The 17,380-nt window shown below is 43.3% G+C and overlaps 1 protein-coding gene across 4 annotated transcripts in view; it reads left to right on the top strand.

The window, feature by feature from the left end:
- The window catches only part of EYA3 (EYA transcriptional coactivator and phosphatase 3), a 97,995-nt gene that overhangs the window by 50,308 nt on the left and 30,307 nt on the right, over positions 1 to 17,380 (top strand). For 3 of the 4 annotated variants that reach the window (XM_056123333.1, XM_056123334.1, XM_056123335.1), the window contains 2 exons: positions 7,152 to 7,289; positions 15,911 to 15,996. In XM_056123333.1, coding sequence (XP_055979308.1) covers positions 7,152 to 7,289; positions 15,911 to 15,996 — 224 coding nt within the window. The remainder of the gene's footprint in view (positions 1 to 7,151; positions 7,290 to 15,910; positions 15,997 to 17,380) is intronic. The other variant, XM_056123336.1, reaches the window with a different exon arrangement.

The raw sequence follows: 17,380 nt of genomic DNA, 5'->3' as shown, positions 1-17,380 counted from the left end.
TGTAGCCTGCCCACAGGGCAGAGTCTGGTAAACTCCCCGTGGCGTACCAAATATGCCAAATACCAGTAACAATTATGGATCTCATTCTCCTAAATAGCCTTGAATATAATCTCAGGGCTAGGATGAAAGAGACGTTACTGGGGCCTGCTCGAGGCAATCGACGAATAACAGGATGATGAAATGAAATGAAATGAAGAATTGACTAGAAATTACAAAGTGACTGTTTCTGCTCTTTAGCCTCTGGAATTGAGGGTGGTGCGCAGGGCACCAGAGCTACCCTTGGTGCTGCCAGGGATCGAGCCTTGGGCCTCCCAAGGCCTGTGCTCTGCTTCTTAGGCCTCATCCCTAGCCCCAAATGTCTATTTTAACATTAAACAATCTCTGAACATGTCTTACGAAATAGTTTAGTGCCATGTCCATGTTGGTCCTAGTTATTATACTTCATGATCACTGCATTTCCCTTGTTCTTTTTTTGTTGTTGTTTTTTAATTAATTTATTTATTTTGAGGGAGGAAGGGGCACCACACCTGGTGATGCTCAGAGATTACTCCTGGCTCTGCACTCAGAAATTACTCCTGGCAGTGGTCAGGGGGACTGTAGGGAGTCCTGGGGATTGAACCCAGGTTAGCCATGTACAAGGCAAGCACTCTGCCCACTGTACTGTTGCTATGGTCTGAGGACTCTTGAAATTTTGAACAAGAATATTTACATTGTAGATATTATAAATATTCATTGTAAAGAAATAGTGTTAGTAATAACAGGCTTTTTAATTAATCTTTTCTTGTTTACTGTTTGCGAACAAGAGCCTTATTTTATGAACTCTTCTAGAAATGATTTTGATAAAGATTAATAATTAGTTGTCAATATTTAGTTATTGGTTTAATTGGACTGTAAAATATATTAGTCTTTAGAGATTTTGTTTGAGATAATTGATTAAACATATTCTCAGAACTTATAAAAAAGATATTGTTCCCCTTTTTGGGTGTTTGTGGTTTGAGGGATCAAACTCAGGCCCCACAAACTCAGGACAGGTACTCTATCACTACATCATTTATAAAGAAAATTATTAAAGGGTATTTATGAGGCCAGAGCATACAGCAGGTAGGGCGCTTGCCTTGCACATGGCTGACCCAAGATTGATTCCTGGCACTCCATATAGTCCCCTAAACACTGCCAGGAGTAATCCCTGAGCACAGAGCCAGGAGTAAGCCCTGAGCACCACTGGGTGTGACCCAAAAAATAAAATTTTAAAAAATAAAAAGGTTAAGTTGTGATACTTTGCTTATGTTTGCTGCTGCACCCAGAAATTCTCAGGCTATTGTTGGCTCCGTGCTTAGGGGTCACTTATGGCTTTTTCTAGAGCCATGTGGTATGAAGGATTGAGCCAAGGACTCCAGCCTGGAATGCACGGACTGCAGCCCATTCAGCTGTCTCTCTGGCCCCACCCTTTATTGCTACTGGTCATTTGCTTTCCTCACCGGGGGTCCTCAGAAAGTGTGACTGTCAGAATCACTAGAGGTTGAACTTTCAGCTTAGTGCTTGCTCTGCAAGTGCTTTAAGTTACTGAACCATCTTTGGGCTTCTTTCATACTTAAATTTTTAAAGAATTTTTGGGTATTTTAGCAGGTTCTTTTTTGTTCAAGGTGATGACTTTTTTATACAATAAAACACCTGATTTTTTTTTTGGTAGTAAAGATTTGGGCTTATTTGGGGGGAGAGTCTTCCTAACATTATCCAGGGTCCTGGGGGGCTATTTTATGGTACCACTTGGTCAGGCTGAGCAGACATGATGGTTTCTGGGACCCAGTGGTACTGGGACAGCCAGAGCTATTGCAGCAGTGCTGGTGGGGGAGGGCCAAGGACTCAGACGTGCAAGGCAAGTGTTACACTCCTTTGATCTATTTCCCCAGCCCCTTTTGTTTTGTACACTTGTTTTTATTTTTGTTTTTGTCACACCCCGTTGTGAGTTGTTACTCCATTGTTACTCCTAACTCAACATCAGGGATTATTCCTCACATACTTGGGAGACCATATTGATGCTGGAGAACGAACCTGGGTCAGCTGTCTGCAACGCAAGTTTCTTAGCAGCTGTAGTATCTCTCTGCCCCCTGTACTTTGAATGCTTCATATTAATACTAGTTTAACGCTAGATTAGCCGAGTCTGTTATAGTTTGTTTTGCATTGCTGGGGACCCAACCTAAGACTTAATACATGTAAAGCATGTGCTCTTATCATTGAGCCCACTGCTATTGTATTCTCATGCACTTGAGTCTTTAGAAAATCTTTTTTTGGTTGTTTCTGGTTTTTGTTTTGGAGCCATATCTGGCAATATTTGGGTGTTACTCTTGTATCTGTGAATTATACCTGGGGGCTTTGGGGGGAACCGTATAGGATGCCAGGGATAGAACCTATGTCGGCCACATGCACGGGAAACTCCTCAACCTCTGTGGTATCTCTTTGGTCCCTAAAAAATCTTACTGTGACATGTATTTTTTCTTGTTGTTGTTTTGGGATCATACTTGGTGCTGTTCAGATGCTATTTGCAACACAGTGCTTGGGAGTTGCTCCCAGTGGTACTCAGGGAACGCTGATGTGCTGGAGACTGATCCTGAGTCTCCCATGTACAAGGCAAGCAATCCATCCTCTTGAATTCTCTCTCTGGTTCTCTTACTGTAATACTACTAATTATCTACTAAGTGCTTCCTATGCCGAGTACTAGGCTAAGAATGAATATGTCATACTTTATCATCTCATTTAATTATCAGAAGGGATAGATGATCATAAGAAGGGTTCTAAGAAGAGGTAGATGATCCCTTCTTATAGGTGAGGGGACTCAGGCTTAGAACAATTAAATGGATTACCCAAGATCACAGTTAGTCATTACCTGGAATTAAAATTTAACCCAAGTATGTTTAAATTCAGAACTACTTATAAGTTTTGGTCTGTATGGAAAAGATTACCTCACAGTTGAGTTTGAAATTAAAAGCTTCCTCTTGAAGAGAAAAGACTAGAGGAAATCTAGGAATTACCATTATCACAAGTAGTCTGTAAAAATAAAGAAATAGTTGTCATAATCTTAGGGTATGGGGGGGCGGATTAGGGTTTCCAAAGCACTGCTGAGTCGCCTCTGGGGCCTCTTGCAGTGCCCTTTGGCTAGTTCTGTTGACCTGGGCTCAGTGTGAGGGCACGAGGAGCTGCTCCTGGCCCTGCATTCCCTGGGCCACCTGGCGGTGCTCAAGGTCACCAGGGCCATGTCCGAGGTAACCCAGAACACCTCCAGGGATGTGGCCATCATCTTCTCTTCAGAGCTTATAGAAATGTGGTGGCATGGGCAGAAAGAGGATTAGAGGTTAAACTTCAGTGATTTGGAGCTCTCACTCCAGTTCTTGACTTTTTCAGGGGATGAGGGGTTTATTTTTTTACCCTCTTGCATCAGGAATGGGACCCAGGGCCTCACATATACAAGGCAAGTGCTCCAACACTGAACTTCGTCCCTGGCCTCGTTAAGACTGACATCTTGAGAAAATACTGTGTTAAAAATTGAAAACAGCAGTGTATGGTGAAGGGAATATGAATTAGGTGGTTAAAAAACGTGGGGCTTAGCTTCTGAGTTGAGCGAAGCATGTGCTTCACAACCCCCAGCTTCATTGGATGTGGCCTCGGTATAACATGTTGGATGTTACACTGAAAGCACAAAATAAAGTATATGGACTGAGTACCTTAAGTATGTGCAGGGCCAGGCATACAGCTTGCAGGTGTGAAGTCCAAGGTTAAATCCTAGTCTGTTTGTGGTAAAACACATACTTGCCTGGACACACACACACACTTGGAAGGAAAAAAAATGTGAATGTTAACAGTAGAAACACTGCAGATTTGATTTGTTACCCCAGAACCATCAAAAACAAGGACCCAGTTTCGTAGTGCTCAGGAGCAGTTGGCCCAGCCATTCGCCAAAGAACTTCCTAGCCTTTGGTTCTGTGTTGTGAGACTCATTTTTCCCTTTACCATTTCCGTATTTTAATGATTTCTCTTAAAACTAGGGAAAGTACTAAGATGACTTCATGTTTGTAATAGTTCATGCCAAAGAGCCTTTGAATCAACAAGATAGTCTGTCAGGTCTTTCCCCCTAGCATTTGACATGTACTTCAGTTCCTTGCCAGTCTTGCCTAAAGATTCACTAGCTCCTGTATTAAGAATTGCCATAAGCTAAACTCTTCACAGGAGTTAGTGACTATCGAGTAGAAATATCTGTGCTGAGCAGCCTGGAGAGTTTGTGGAAGAAAGAATCCAGGTGTGCACATGTGGGGTGCAGGAGGAGAGCGCTCACTGCAGCTCCCTGCCCTCGTGACAGGCCATGGTGCCTGCCTGTACCAGAGGCACTTTGGTGGAGGGAGTGGTGAGCTCGGAGTCAGGAAACTGGGGTTTGGTTTCTTCCTTCACCGCAGGGGATTAGTGCCTATAGCCAAGCTTTGTTCCTGCTTTCTGTTACATGAATTCTGGGAAGGCGCTGGGAGAGCGATGCTGAGAGACAGTGCTACCTCCAGAGATGCTAGAGCTGCATCCACATTGTCTCCTAAACATTACTGTTTAGATGGCCACATGACCTTCAAAAGTAGCTGTTCTCCTACTGATCTCAGACCTTTATGACCCTGATTTTTTTTTTTTTTTTTTTTGTCATCTAAGGGTGGGCTGGAGCGATAGCGCAGCAGGTAGGGCGTTTGCCTTGAACGTGTTGAACGTGGCTTACCTGGCTGACCCGAGTTCGATTCCGCTGCCTTCGATTCCTCCATCCCTCTCGGAGAGCCGGGCAAGCTACTGAGAGTATCTCACCCGCACAGCAAAGCCTACCCATGTCGTATTCGATACGCCAAACACAGTAACAAGTCTCACAACGTTACTGGGCAATTCGATGAACAACGGGAGGACAGTGACATCTAAGGGGCAAATATATAGGCATTTTACATTTGAAATGCAAACAGCATGTACTAAATGAAGCCAGACAGTCTTGTTATCTAGTGCTGTTCTTTTGGAGGGAGTGGGGGGAGTGTTGGGGGCCATACCTGGCAATGCTCAGGAACAAGTTACTCCTTGATCTGCACTCAGGGATCACTCCTGACTGTGCTCCGGGGACCATATCGGGTGCTGGGGATAAAAACCAGTTCAGCCAGGTGCAAGGCAATCACCTGTATCCCCTCTATTATCTCTGGTCCTCTGACTTAATATTTCTAAAAAATAAACTTGAGGGGCTGGAGTGATAGCACAGCGGGTAGGGCGTTTGCCTTGCATGCGGCCAACCCGAGTTTGATTCCCAGCATCCCATATGGTCCCCTGAGCACCGCCAGGAGTAATTCCTGAGTGCAAAGCCAGGAGTAACCCCTGTGCATCGTCGGGTGTGACCCAAAAAGCAGAAAAAAAAAAAAACCAAAAAAACTTCACTCACAAAAGATATTTTTTGGTTCCTATGTGGAAGTAAAGTTTTGTAATTTTCTAGCTTACTGCAAATTAATAAGGGATAGAGATAAAAATTGTTAAGAAGATACCAATTACATAGAACAAAAAGGTTCGAGCGATGGTACAGCGGGTAGGGCGTTTGCCTTGCACGTGGCCAACCTGGGTTCAATCCCAGGTATCCCATATGGTTCCCCAAGCACCGCCAGGAGTAATTCCTAAATAAAGAGCCAGGAGTAACCCCTGTGCATCACTGGGTGTGACCCAAAAAGCAAAAAATATATATATAGAACAGACAGAAATACACAATGTAAGATCCAGAAATCAGAGAATTATAATTTAATTTTTTTTATGCTAATCAGTTTTCATACACCAGAGTAGGTTCTGGATAATACCTCTGTGTACCCTGTATACAGCAAATATAAATATAGCCCAGTATCGATTTTGTAACAATAATTCTGAGACAAGTTAAAGCTGTGTTCACTAATTCCTCCCTGCTAAGAAGGTGATAGGAAAGATATAAATATATTTTATAAAGATTTTCACTTAGAACATTGTGATAAAAATAAAAGTGGAATAGCTTTTATTCATCATAGTTTGAGATAAGATTTGTATGTTCTGACAGTGAGCAATAACTCTTAGAGATTATGTGGAAAAGTAAATTATGAACAATGTGTAACATTTTATTTAACAAAGATTATGTTTGGAGTGAGACCAGAGTGATAATACGGAAGACAGTGCATTTGCCTTATACACAGCCAACCCAAGTTGGATCCCTGGTATCCCATATCGTCCCTCAAGCCCCACTGGGAGTGATCCCTAGGTGCTGAGCCAGGGGTAACCTCTGAGCACCGCCAGGTGTGGCCCCAAAACAGACAGACAAACAAGATAGCTTACATTTAAAGTATCTGGACTCTTCTGCAAACTATTAACAGTGGTTAATTATAAATAGTCGTTCATTATGGTCTGGGGGCCATACCTGAGCATTACCAGGTATGCCCCCAAATCCCACCCCACCCCCAGCCTTCCCTTTTGGATGTTAGGACTATGTATGAATATTTTTCTGTTATATATTTCTTTAATGTTTTTAATTTACAAAAATGAGCAGATCTTTCCTAATCAGAAGTAACAAAGGTAACAAAATAACTAGCTTAAGAAGGCAGAGATGTGATACATTTTAGAAACATTCTGTGCTTTTTTTTTAATGGTAAGTGAAATTGAACTTCCTGGAATGTCAGCTCCTGCCTCCAGTTCAGATTAAGGATTAATCCTTGTGCATGCGCATCAGACGTTCTTTATGAGGAATACTCCAGTGATGTTTTAGCAGCTTTTTCCCAGCCCTAGTCAGTTTCCCCCAACCACTGAAGTATATACATATTTGGGGTAGGAGGAGTTAACAGGATTTTTGTTTCTATAGTCCCACACTCCAATTCTTTGACATTGTATTTGCTTGTGGTTTATAATGAACAGGAGAATCAATATTTTTCTCTTAACAAGCAAATTTACTTTCATTTATCATATTATTTTTAATTATAAATTAATTATATATTTATAATATATAATATATCTATAATATCTAGTTAATTATATATTTATTCTTATTAAGATTTAGATTTTAAACCTACTGGCTGATGTTTAAAAGCATAATCATGCTCCTCAGTCCCAGTGTATTGTTTGTAATTGGTCCAATTTATCTGATTCAGGTGCATTGTGGCCAGGTATGAAACCTGAAAGTGGTTTAATTCAGACTCCATCTCCAAGTCAACACAGTGTTCTTACCTGCACTACAGGGCTAACCACAAGCCAGCCAAGCCCAGCACATTATTCTTACCCCATTCAAGGTAAATAGGCATGGTTGTGTGTGCTTGACAATTTTATTTGCTGGGTTTTTTTTGTTTGTTTGTTTCCAATCTGCCTGTATCTCCAACTTACTGGTAATACAGGTGCTCTATGGTCTAAATGAGAAGGGGGTGATATTTGCATCCGTGCATGCTTTCTGTGTGAGGCAAACCGGAGTGTGGTTTATCATCAGTAGCTTAGCTTTTGGTTGTGAAATGCTTAATAGGATTGCAGCCTTCCCTTTTTGCATGTTGGTGTTCATAAAACGTCTCTGATTTTGTGCTAGTCTGTTCTTGGGGGCACCCTTTATCCGAATGAGTAGAAGACTCCAGGAGTTCAGGCTTCACTGAAGTTTTTGTGTGAAGTCCCAGTAGAGTGGGATGTAACATGTGCTGCTTTTGTACTGTGGTACTGTCCTGCTCCAGCCCCTCTTGCACCTTTGTGAGAATATGTTTCCTGCTCAAAAAGTTCAATCCTAAAGGGTGGGGAGAGGGGATGAAGACTTGGACTTGAGGTGACAGAGTCTTGAATGCTGGATGGAGTGGGGGTACAATTAACTATGTGCATCAGTACCACAAACATTAACACTGTAGCTATGCTACCCAAACTGTAATAAAAGAATTATTTTTTAAAAAAATTAACATTACTTTTAATTTCATGGTGCAGTGCATAGTGTTAAATCTTAAAGTCCAAGTATCTCTGTTTTTCTCAGTTCTTTAAATCATCAGGATTATGACAGGGTTATTAGGAAGGATGACAGAGACACTCAAAAAGGCCTGTAGAATGATTCCCTATCTTCCAGAACCAGTGGAATTTGTCACCGTACCTGGCTTCTCACTGGCATCCTCTTTTCCTGATCTCTCACAGCTTTTTAAATTTAATTCTTTATAAACTGGGGGATTGGGGGGTAGGGTAGGAGGAGGGCTGGACAGTGAAAACTTGCCTGACATTTCTAAGATACAAATTTCAGTTGTAAGTTAGGGTGGGAGTGGGGAGTTGCCTCCCAACAGTGCTGAGGGCTCAGGGACTCTTCTGACTATAGTCAGTATTGTGGTGGGGGCCTGATGGATCGATGGGTGCTGAGGTCCACCTCTGCTGCCCTGGCATTGCCTGTGGAGCTCTGTGATGCTGGGAATCAAACTCAGGGCCTTGCACATGCCAGACACGTGCTCCAGCCTGTTCCCTTGAATAGCTGTGTTTCGTGTGTGTGTGTGTGTGTGTGTGTGTGTGTGTGTGTGTGTGTGTGTGTGCGCGCGTGCGCTGCCATGCCATGCCAAGCATGGAACCCAGGGTCTCACACTTTTAGAACAGGTGCTCCACGGCTCTTCTGCATCCCCAGCCCCCTGCCAAAAATTGATATAAATTATTTTGATTTTCTGTTTTAAGGCTATTTACTTAATGTTTGTAAACTGCTTCTTTTTTGGCTTTTTGGGTCACACCTGACAATGCTCAGGGGTTACTCCTGGCTCTGCACTCAGGAATTACTCCTGGCAGTGCTCAGGGGGACCATACGGGATGCAGGGATCGAACCCAGAGCAGCCGCATACAAGGCAAAAGCCCTACTCACTGTACTATCACTCTGGCCCCAAAAATAAATTCTACTTCATTCAACAATATCTTCTTGTTGTCTACCACCCCCATTCCCACCTCTCCTTTCTCTTTTTTTTTTTTTTTTTTTTTTTTTTGTTAAAGGGACATGGTGCCAGGGACCAACCCCAGGAACTTTGTACATGCAAAAGCATTTGTTTGGCCATTGAGCTATAATATCCTTGGCCCCTTATTTTATCTTTCTTTTCCCAGGCTCTCCTTTTTCTAAATAAGAAAGGAAAATTTTGCCTTTCTTGTTTTTCTTGGTGTCCTTTCTCTGTTCCCGGATCCCAACCCAGACGGACCAGGTACACTTAATTGTCACCTCTCCTTAGTTTTATTTATTTGGTGGAGATGGCACTACACCCAGTTGTGCTCAGGAATCATTCCTGGAAGGCATAAGGGGACTATATGTGGTGCCAGGGATTGAACGCGGGTGGGCCACGTGCAGGGCAAGAGCCTTCCTGCCGTACTAGCTCTTGAACCATTTAGATTCCTCTTGAGTGCAGTTTCTCAGACTTGATTTTGTGGACCTGGGCAGTTTTGAGGACTTTCGGTCCAAGTATAAGCTGCCCCTTGATTGGGATTAGATTGGGGGCTGTAGATTTTTAGGAAGAAGATTAAAGAAGAAAAGTACGTCTTCTATCATGTCACATCTGTCACCTGTATATACACTCAGCTTGATTTAGTGGCTTAGGTGAGATTGGCCTTGATAACTTGACACGCTGGTGAGGTTTCTCCGCTGTTAGTGATCCCCACTACCCTTTGTATGCCTCGTTGCATGGGTAAGAGTCCCTGCCCGCAGTCCACACTTGAGGAGCTGTACACTCCTCCCCTAGGGTGCCATAATTACAGAGCTTCCTTGGAACCTTCAGCACAGGAGATTTTCCTTTCCTGTCCCTTGTTAGTTGATTAAGCACATGTTTATGGGCTCATGTTGTACTTTGGATTATCATTCGGTACTACTGCCTTGGTCTGGTGTCCGGCTTGGCCTTTGTGAGCTGTTTACTCCTTGCTTGTTGATGTGCTCCCATCAGTGTGGTGCTATCTGATTTTTCCCAACACTTCCCAGACTCAACTTAGTGCGTTCGGTTCTGGTTTTGTTTGGAGGCCACACCCAGTGGTGCTTAGGGGTTACTTCTGGCAGAGCTCAGGGAACCTGATGTGGTGCTGTGGATCAAACCCAGGTGCATGGCAAGTGTCCTCTCTGCAATATTGTCGCTTTGCCCTGCAGACTCAACTTTGGTATTACCGACCCTAAAACCTGTCCTCGGCCAGTTTCCGTGACTCACTCAACTGCCACCGCAGAGATACATGTATGCTTTCTGACTTATGTAACCACACATGTCTACAATATTTCTGACAAACAATTTCTAGCAGTATTAAATTAAACCTAAATTTTTGCTAATGTGTCCCTATCTCTAATTTACTCTCACATTGGGAGTTAGTTTTCTGTTTGGTTTTGGGTCTTACCATGCTGGAGATCAAACCCATGGCTGATTATGAATTTCCATTCCATGTGAAAAATCCTGCTCACACTAATTTAGTTTACTAAACTTCTTGCAGGAAGGACTTTTTGTGTCCACTGAATAGTCCTTGTCCATAGTAGGCACTGAGTATTGGATTTGAAACATTGATCAAATAAACGACCAAGTAGGCAACAGTTTTAACTAAAATGTTCAATTTCTGCTGCATCTGAAGTGATCAGAAATGAGATGAATTTTTGTCAGTTTTATTGGTCACATGCTGAATTTTTTTTTTCTTTTTGAGTTACACCCGGCGACGCACATGGGGTTACTCCTGGCTCTGCACTCAGGAATTACTCCTGGTGGTGCTCAGGGGACCATATGGGATGCTGGGGATCGAACCCGGGTCGGCCACATGCAAAGCAAACGCCCTACCCGCTGTGCTATCGCTCCAGCCCCACGTGCTGAAAATTTAGAGCTTCCCCCTGCACACACTCTGTCACATTCTATTTAATTCCTGATCTAGCGGAAAATAATGATTTCTCCCTTCAACACCTAATGCATGCAGGACCTGTTGTGCACAGATCTCACAGGTATTTACTGAGCATCACTTGGTGCATGCAGGTGCTTTGGTAGATATTGGAGATGATGAATAATAAACAGTAAGAGTCCACAGTAGCAAGGGAGAAAGAAAGAAGTAAGTAAAGACCATTTGAAAGGTGATCTGGAAGGAGAGATTACTGATTGGGAGTTAGTTTTCTGTTTGGTTTGCTTTGGTTTTTGCAGTGCTGGGAATCAGACCCAAAATCTCAGATATGTAGAGCTCTACCACCGAGCTCCATCCCCAGGCCTGAAGGAGCTCGTTTCAGTAGAGGGCTCAGGGTCTGTGGAGAAGCAGATTTGCCAAGACAGTTGTGCGGGTGGTATGAGAGGGATAGGGACAGGTCTGGGAGAATGATCCAGCAAAGAGGCCGTTCTCTAACCGACCTTCTGATTAAAGTTCTCGTTGTGCTTTGGCTGTGTCAGCTAGATGTCTTGTGCCGTAGTAGTACTCAGAAGCTTTTTCTGTTCGGTGGTTGCGTGGCTTCATTGTCAGGAGTGGAGAATGTCCCCAAACAGCCCTGCCATGGGCATGTGAAGGGCTAATAACTTTTAGATATGTAACAGATGAAGTGGCCATTGAAGTGTATTTGATTCTCTTGTACTGTTTGTTACATATGTTGGTGTTGCTTTTGATTTGCTTTTGATTTCTAGATCTGCTGTTGAATTTCTTATTGTTGATACCTACATGTATATATTATTGCAGGATGAGCAATACTTGGGAGGTGGGGAGATTGGCAGGGCCTACTGGCAGTGCTCAGGACCTATTCCTGGCTCTGTGATCAAGAGTGACCCTGACCCTGGGCAGTGCCCAGGGGCTGTATGTGGTGCCAGGCATTAGGGTCAGCCACATGCGAGGCAAGCACTTTACCTCCTACTCTATCTCTGACTGACCCATGGATGAATAATAGTTTTTAAGAGGTGCCTAGCTTTTTAGTCAGAGCTATGTGTGGGTTAGGGCTTGTTGTAAAACTGAGTGAAAGGTGAATTTAGAAGTTCAAGGAGCTATTCACTGTGCCAAGGAGCCAAGCAGAAAGGTGAGTTTAGGGGCTATAGTGATAGGACAGCGGGTAGGTGTTTGCCTTGCACAACGCTGACCTTAGTTCGACCCCGAGCATTCCATATGGTCCCCTGAGCAGGGGTAATTACCAGGAGTAATTCCTGAGTGCAGAACCTGGAGTAACCCCTGAGCACCACTGGGAGTAAACCCTGAGCATCCAAAAAAAAAAGGGGGGGGGGTGAGTTCGGGTTGGATTCAATGATGTTTACAGAATTCCAGATTAATACTGTTTATGACAAACTTCTCTCACTTTTAACTCCTTTAAGGTGGTGTTTTTCTTGTTCATTCACTGTCTCTTGGACTGGAACAGTTTTGGATACATGGGAGACCCTGTGTTTTGCTAATGAATGAATGATACATGTTAGAAGTTTAAGTTGTTTAAGTAACTGAACCTAATAAATTTTCTAGGTCAACAGGCCAATATTTCCTTTAGTAAAAGCTACCATTTCTGAGAAATTTGAGATTCATGTATTTGATTAAAAAAAAATCTGTATCAACAAAAAACACATAACAAAGATAGTAAGAGTACATGGACAATTTTTAAAATCTACCTTTTCATCTTCAGCCCACATCAATAAATGGTCTAAAAATAGTTACAACTACCTTATGTTTATAAAACTTGTCAGATTACCTTTTCCCCATGTGTAAAGATATAGATATGAGCGAGTTACACCTGCGGGTATTTGTAAGTTATTAAGAAGGTAGAGCAGGATTAAAATTCAGTAAGAGGAGATGTATATACTAGTACCAGGACTAGAGAAAATTTGAGGTAGAAAGGAACTCTGCTGAGAGAGATGAACTTGAGGTTATACTTGATTTTCTTTCCTGCTTGTCATCTTGTGTTTAGGCCATTTTATTGCAGTTCTGCAAGGCATAATATACAGTTAATACAGTCGGGAATCTAAGTGGTGGGAGTCGCAGCAGTGATCCCTGACACTGTGCTGGGAGTAGCTCTGTTGCTGGGTGTGGATTCTCTCTCTCTCTGTCTCTCTGTCTCTCTGTCTCTCTGTCTCTCTCTCTCTCTGTCTCTCTCTGGCTCTGTCTGTGTCTCTCTTTTTTTTTTTCTTACAAGGCTGATTTTTTTTTTTTTTAATACTTCCAGAGTCTTATAGCCTGAGAGGAGTTTTCTATTTTGGTCTGGTATTGGTTCAGTTCAGAGCCACACCCAGTGGGCACTCCTGGCTTGGTGCCTAAGGGTTGCTTCTCCAGCTCTGGGGGATCGTGCAGTGCTGGGCCTCCATGCTCCGCCGGCCCTGGATTCTCTGCCCTGAGTAGGCGTAGTCGTTCCACATAGGAAAAGGAAAGCCCTAAGCCACAGTCCAGACAGTGGAGTGTTGATGGGAAGAAAATACTGTCTGCAAGGTTATAGAATATATCTTACTTAGTTGTTGGGTTTTAGAAATGAAGTTTTGGAACGCTTATATTTCCCCTGGGTGAAGTGAGAAAGAAAGAGGAAAAAAATTGTTGGGGCTGGAGAAATGGTCCAGAGCATTTGCCTTACACCAGCTGACCCCGGTATCACTCCCAGCACCACAGCACTGCCCCTGAGCACTGCCGAGTGCTCTGGGTGGTCAGCAAGTCTGGCCCCTTATCAAAGGTCTGACTTGGGGAAAGAACAGGGACGAAGTACTGGAAGACCTCTCTTGTCATCCTCCCTCCCACTAGCCTCGTGCCTGCATTGATCATTTTGTTCTCTGTCTTGGGTTCTTCCTCTGAGTGTTGGGGTTGCTGCATAGCTGTTCCTTGTCTCTGATTTATCGTAATCCCTCCTAGACTTTCTGCTAAGCAGAGTACCCATGGGGAAAGGAAGATTCTTTTGGCTTGGACCAACCCCTCCCTGATTTCTGCTCTATTTGTTCACCTGCCCTATTCTTATTTCTGGTGTGGAATGGGGATTGTGATAGCACAGCGGGTAGGGCATTTGCCTTGCACGTGGCTAACCTGGGTTCGATTCCCAGCATCTCATATGGTCTCCCAAGCACCGCCAAGAATAATTCCTGAGTGCAAAGCTAGGAGTATCCCCTGAGCATCGCCGAGGTGTGACCCAAAAAGAAAAGGGGGGGGGACCTGAATAATCTCTCCAGCTCCTTATGTTCCCTGTTCTATTTTATTTTGTTTGGGGGCCATGCCTGGTCATGCTCAGGGGTTACTTCTGGCTCTACACTCTGGAACTACTCCTGGCAGTGCGCTTGGGACCACATGGGATGCTGAAGATTGAACCCAGGCCTGGCGCATGCAAAGCAAACCCTACCTGCTATTTTGTCACTCTGGTCCACATGCTGTACTGTTAATGTAGATTTTTGCTCTGTAAGGAATTTTGTTGTTAATCAGATAGATCACTGTGATGGTCAGCCTTCCTATGTGTAGGGGAAACCATGTCTAAGTATACTTAGTGATGAGACAGGAAGAGGAATTCAAGACCCGTACTTGACTCCATTGTCCACCTGAGTAAAAGCACCCTGGCAATACTTAATTTAGATTCTGTTTTAATCTATAGTAGGAGGCAATGAAAAACACCCTTAATTTCTTGTCCCCAGACAGACAACCTAAATAGCAATTAAAAAATGCTTTTCAAAAAAACAATGCTTTTCCAGGGCTGCAGAGAATACAGGGTAAAGATGCTTGCCTCATATCCCGCCAGCCCCGGATCAAACTTTGGTGCCACATATGGTCTCCTGAGCACAGATGCAGCATGAACCCCCGAGGTTCACTGATGTGGTCCAGCTTACCCACTCCTCTAAACTGGAGTAGTTTTCAGGGACCGAGAGGTTGTATGGTGGATGGTTGCCTGCCTTGCATGCAGCTGACCAGGGTTCAATCCCTGACATCCCATATGGCCCTCTGAGCCCTGCCAGGAGTGATCTCTGAATGCAGAGCCAGGAATAATCCCTGAGCACCAAAAATCAAAAAAAGTGAGTATTTTTCTTTCTGACAGAATGATTCATTGAATATGTTGAGGGCTCTTCCAGGCTCTTTGGTTAAAATCGTTGCATGCCAGATCAAAGTGTTTATTAATTGCCATTAGCAATCCATTTATTGATTACAGCCTGAGAAGCAACTTCAAATATATTAGTATTTGGAGGTCTAACCCTCTTTTTCAAAGCAGTTCTATTATGTCAGAAACTAGCACGGGATGAGTGACAGTAAATACCACAGCAGTTTTCAAGTAGATTAACCAGAGCTGCTGTTTTTTCTATTGATAATAAGTCACACTGTAGAGGACTCATTTTTCAGTTGCTGAAGAAGATGGACTGGAATAGATTGGTTTAGCTCCTGATAGTTTTCTATTTCTTTTGCTTTTGTTTCATATCCATTGGTGCCCAGGGCTTATTCCTATCTCTGCTCAAGGATCACTCCAGGCAGTGCTCAGGGGAAGGCATCTAACCCAAATTAGCCAAATACAAACAAGCGCCTTACCTGCTGTACTCTCTCTGGCCCTAACTTCTGGTTTTGTGGCTAATAATAGTCTGAATTAGTGCACTGTACAATCTAGGGGGTTATAGGAAGAATTGAAATAGAAAAAGAATAACTTTAATTTATTGGATCGATGAGATAGTACAGCAGGTTGGGCATTTCTCTTGCACACGGCTGACCTAGGTTCGATCCCCAGCATCCCATATGGTCCCCTGAGCACCACCAGGAATTGTTCCTGAGTGTAGAGCCAGAAGGAACCCCTGAGCATCTGGGTGTGGCCCAAAAGTTTAAACACGACACACACACACACAACAACAACAACTTGAACTTCTAAATTAAGGTATGGTATGCGAAAGAGCAAAAACCACTGTTTGTTTCTTTGCCAGCATTCTTTATCTCTTTATAGATCTATTTACTTAAAGCACAATAAATTTTCAAATTCTTCTTGGCTTTTGCGTAATATCTTTAATACCATTTCATACTCTCGGTCCTCTAGCTTCGAGCACCAATGCCAGCCTGATAGCCACTTCATCCACAGTTGCCAATGTCCCAGCAGCAGCAGTTTCTAGCATCTCAAACCAGGTACGGTAACTCTTTTTTTGGCTCTTCCTGCTTGGTGTGGTACTTCTAGCTTGCTCTTCCCCTCTTCCCTTTGTGCTCAGAAATATCTGTGAAATAGCCAGTGTGGACTGTGGGAGGTGTCGTCCTGAGTGGCCTCAGGAATAGGTGGTTTCTCAGCTGTCCTCCACTTCCCCTTGTTCCTTCGTTAAGTCTTTGAATTCTATGGTTCTGATTGTGCCTTTATTTATAATGTGTGCCTCCTTTTCCCTGTGGTCCCAGGAAGTAAAATCCTTGGCCGGGGGGAGACTTATTTTTCTATTTTGTTGGCTTATATGCCTTCAGAAAAATGCCTGACATACACATTAAAGGCACGTATTTGTGGGGTCCGGCGGTAGAGTTCTTGCCTTGCGTGTGTGCAGCCAGGATTCAGTCCTTGGCACTGCAAAAAATAATTAAACAAATGGACAAATAGATGCTTCTACTTTTTTTTTTTTTTTTTGGCTCTAAACTCAGGAATTACCTCTGGTGGCGATCAAGGGACCATATGGTATGCTGGGGATCGAACTTGGGTCAGCCACGTGCAAGGCAAACACCCTACCCACTGTACTATTACTCCAGCCCGGATGTATCTACTTTTTATTAGCCACTCACACCTTTGTGCTCTTTCCTTGCTCTATTCTTGTTGTTGTTGTTCTGTTTTGATTTTTTTCGACCACACGAGGCAATGCTCAGGGCTTACTCCTGGCTCCACACTCAGGAGTCACTTTCCGACAGGATTCAGTGAACCATAAGAGGTGTCAGGGATCGAACCCAGGTCAGATGTATGCAGGGCAAGCACTTTACCCCTGTATTATCTATTGCTCCAGCTTCTGATCACTCTTCTATTAACTCTTTATTCTTGGTTCACTAATAACATCTTTTTTTTTATTCTTGGTTCACTAATAACATCTTTTATTTATTTATTTATTTATTTATTGCTTTTTTTAACCCGGCGATGCTCAGGGGTTACTCCTGGCTCTGCACTCAGGAATCACTCCTGGCAGTGCTCAGGGGACCATATGGGCTGCTGGGAATCGAACCCGAGTCGGCTGCGTGCAAGGCAAACGCCCTACCCGCTGTGCTATCTCTCCAGCCCCTAATAACATCTTTAGAGTTTTAGTGTTCTGGTTGTTAGCACTTTTCTGCCACAGTATTATCCACCAGTGTTCCTAGGGTTTTTTTCTAGCTACAATTATATTACTATTTTGGTGATATTTTATGTTTGATTGTTCTGACACCTGTTCATTTTTGAGTTCACAAATAATTTGTTGAATTACTGCTATGGACCAGTGTGTCTTCAGAGTACTCTCTGTCTCTCTCCTTTTCATTGCCTTTCTATTTAGCTTTCTGCTTATTACTCAGAACT

This window comes from Sorex fumeus, unplaced genomic scaffold (assembly GCF_029834395.1).
Source record: "Sorex fumeus unplaced genomic scaffold, SorFum_2.1 ptg000047l, whole genome shotgun sequence".
Classification (NCBI taxonomy): domain Eukaryota; kingdom Metazoa; phylum Chordata; class Mammalia; order Eulipotyphla; family Soricidae; genus Sorex; species Sorex fumeus.
The sequence above is the reverse complement of the archived record's forward strand: the minus strand, read 5'-3'. Positions and strand labels throughout refer to the sequence as shown.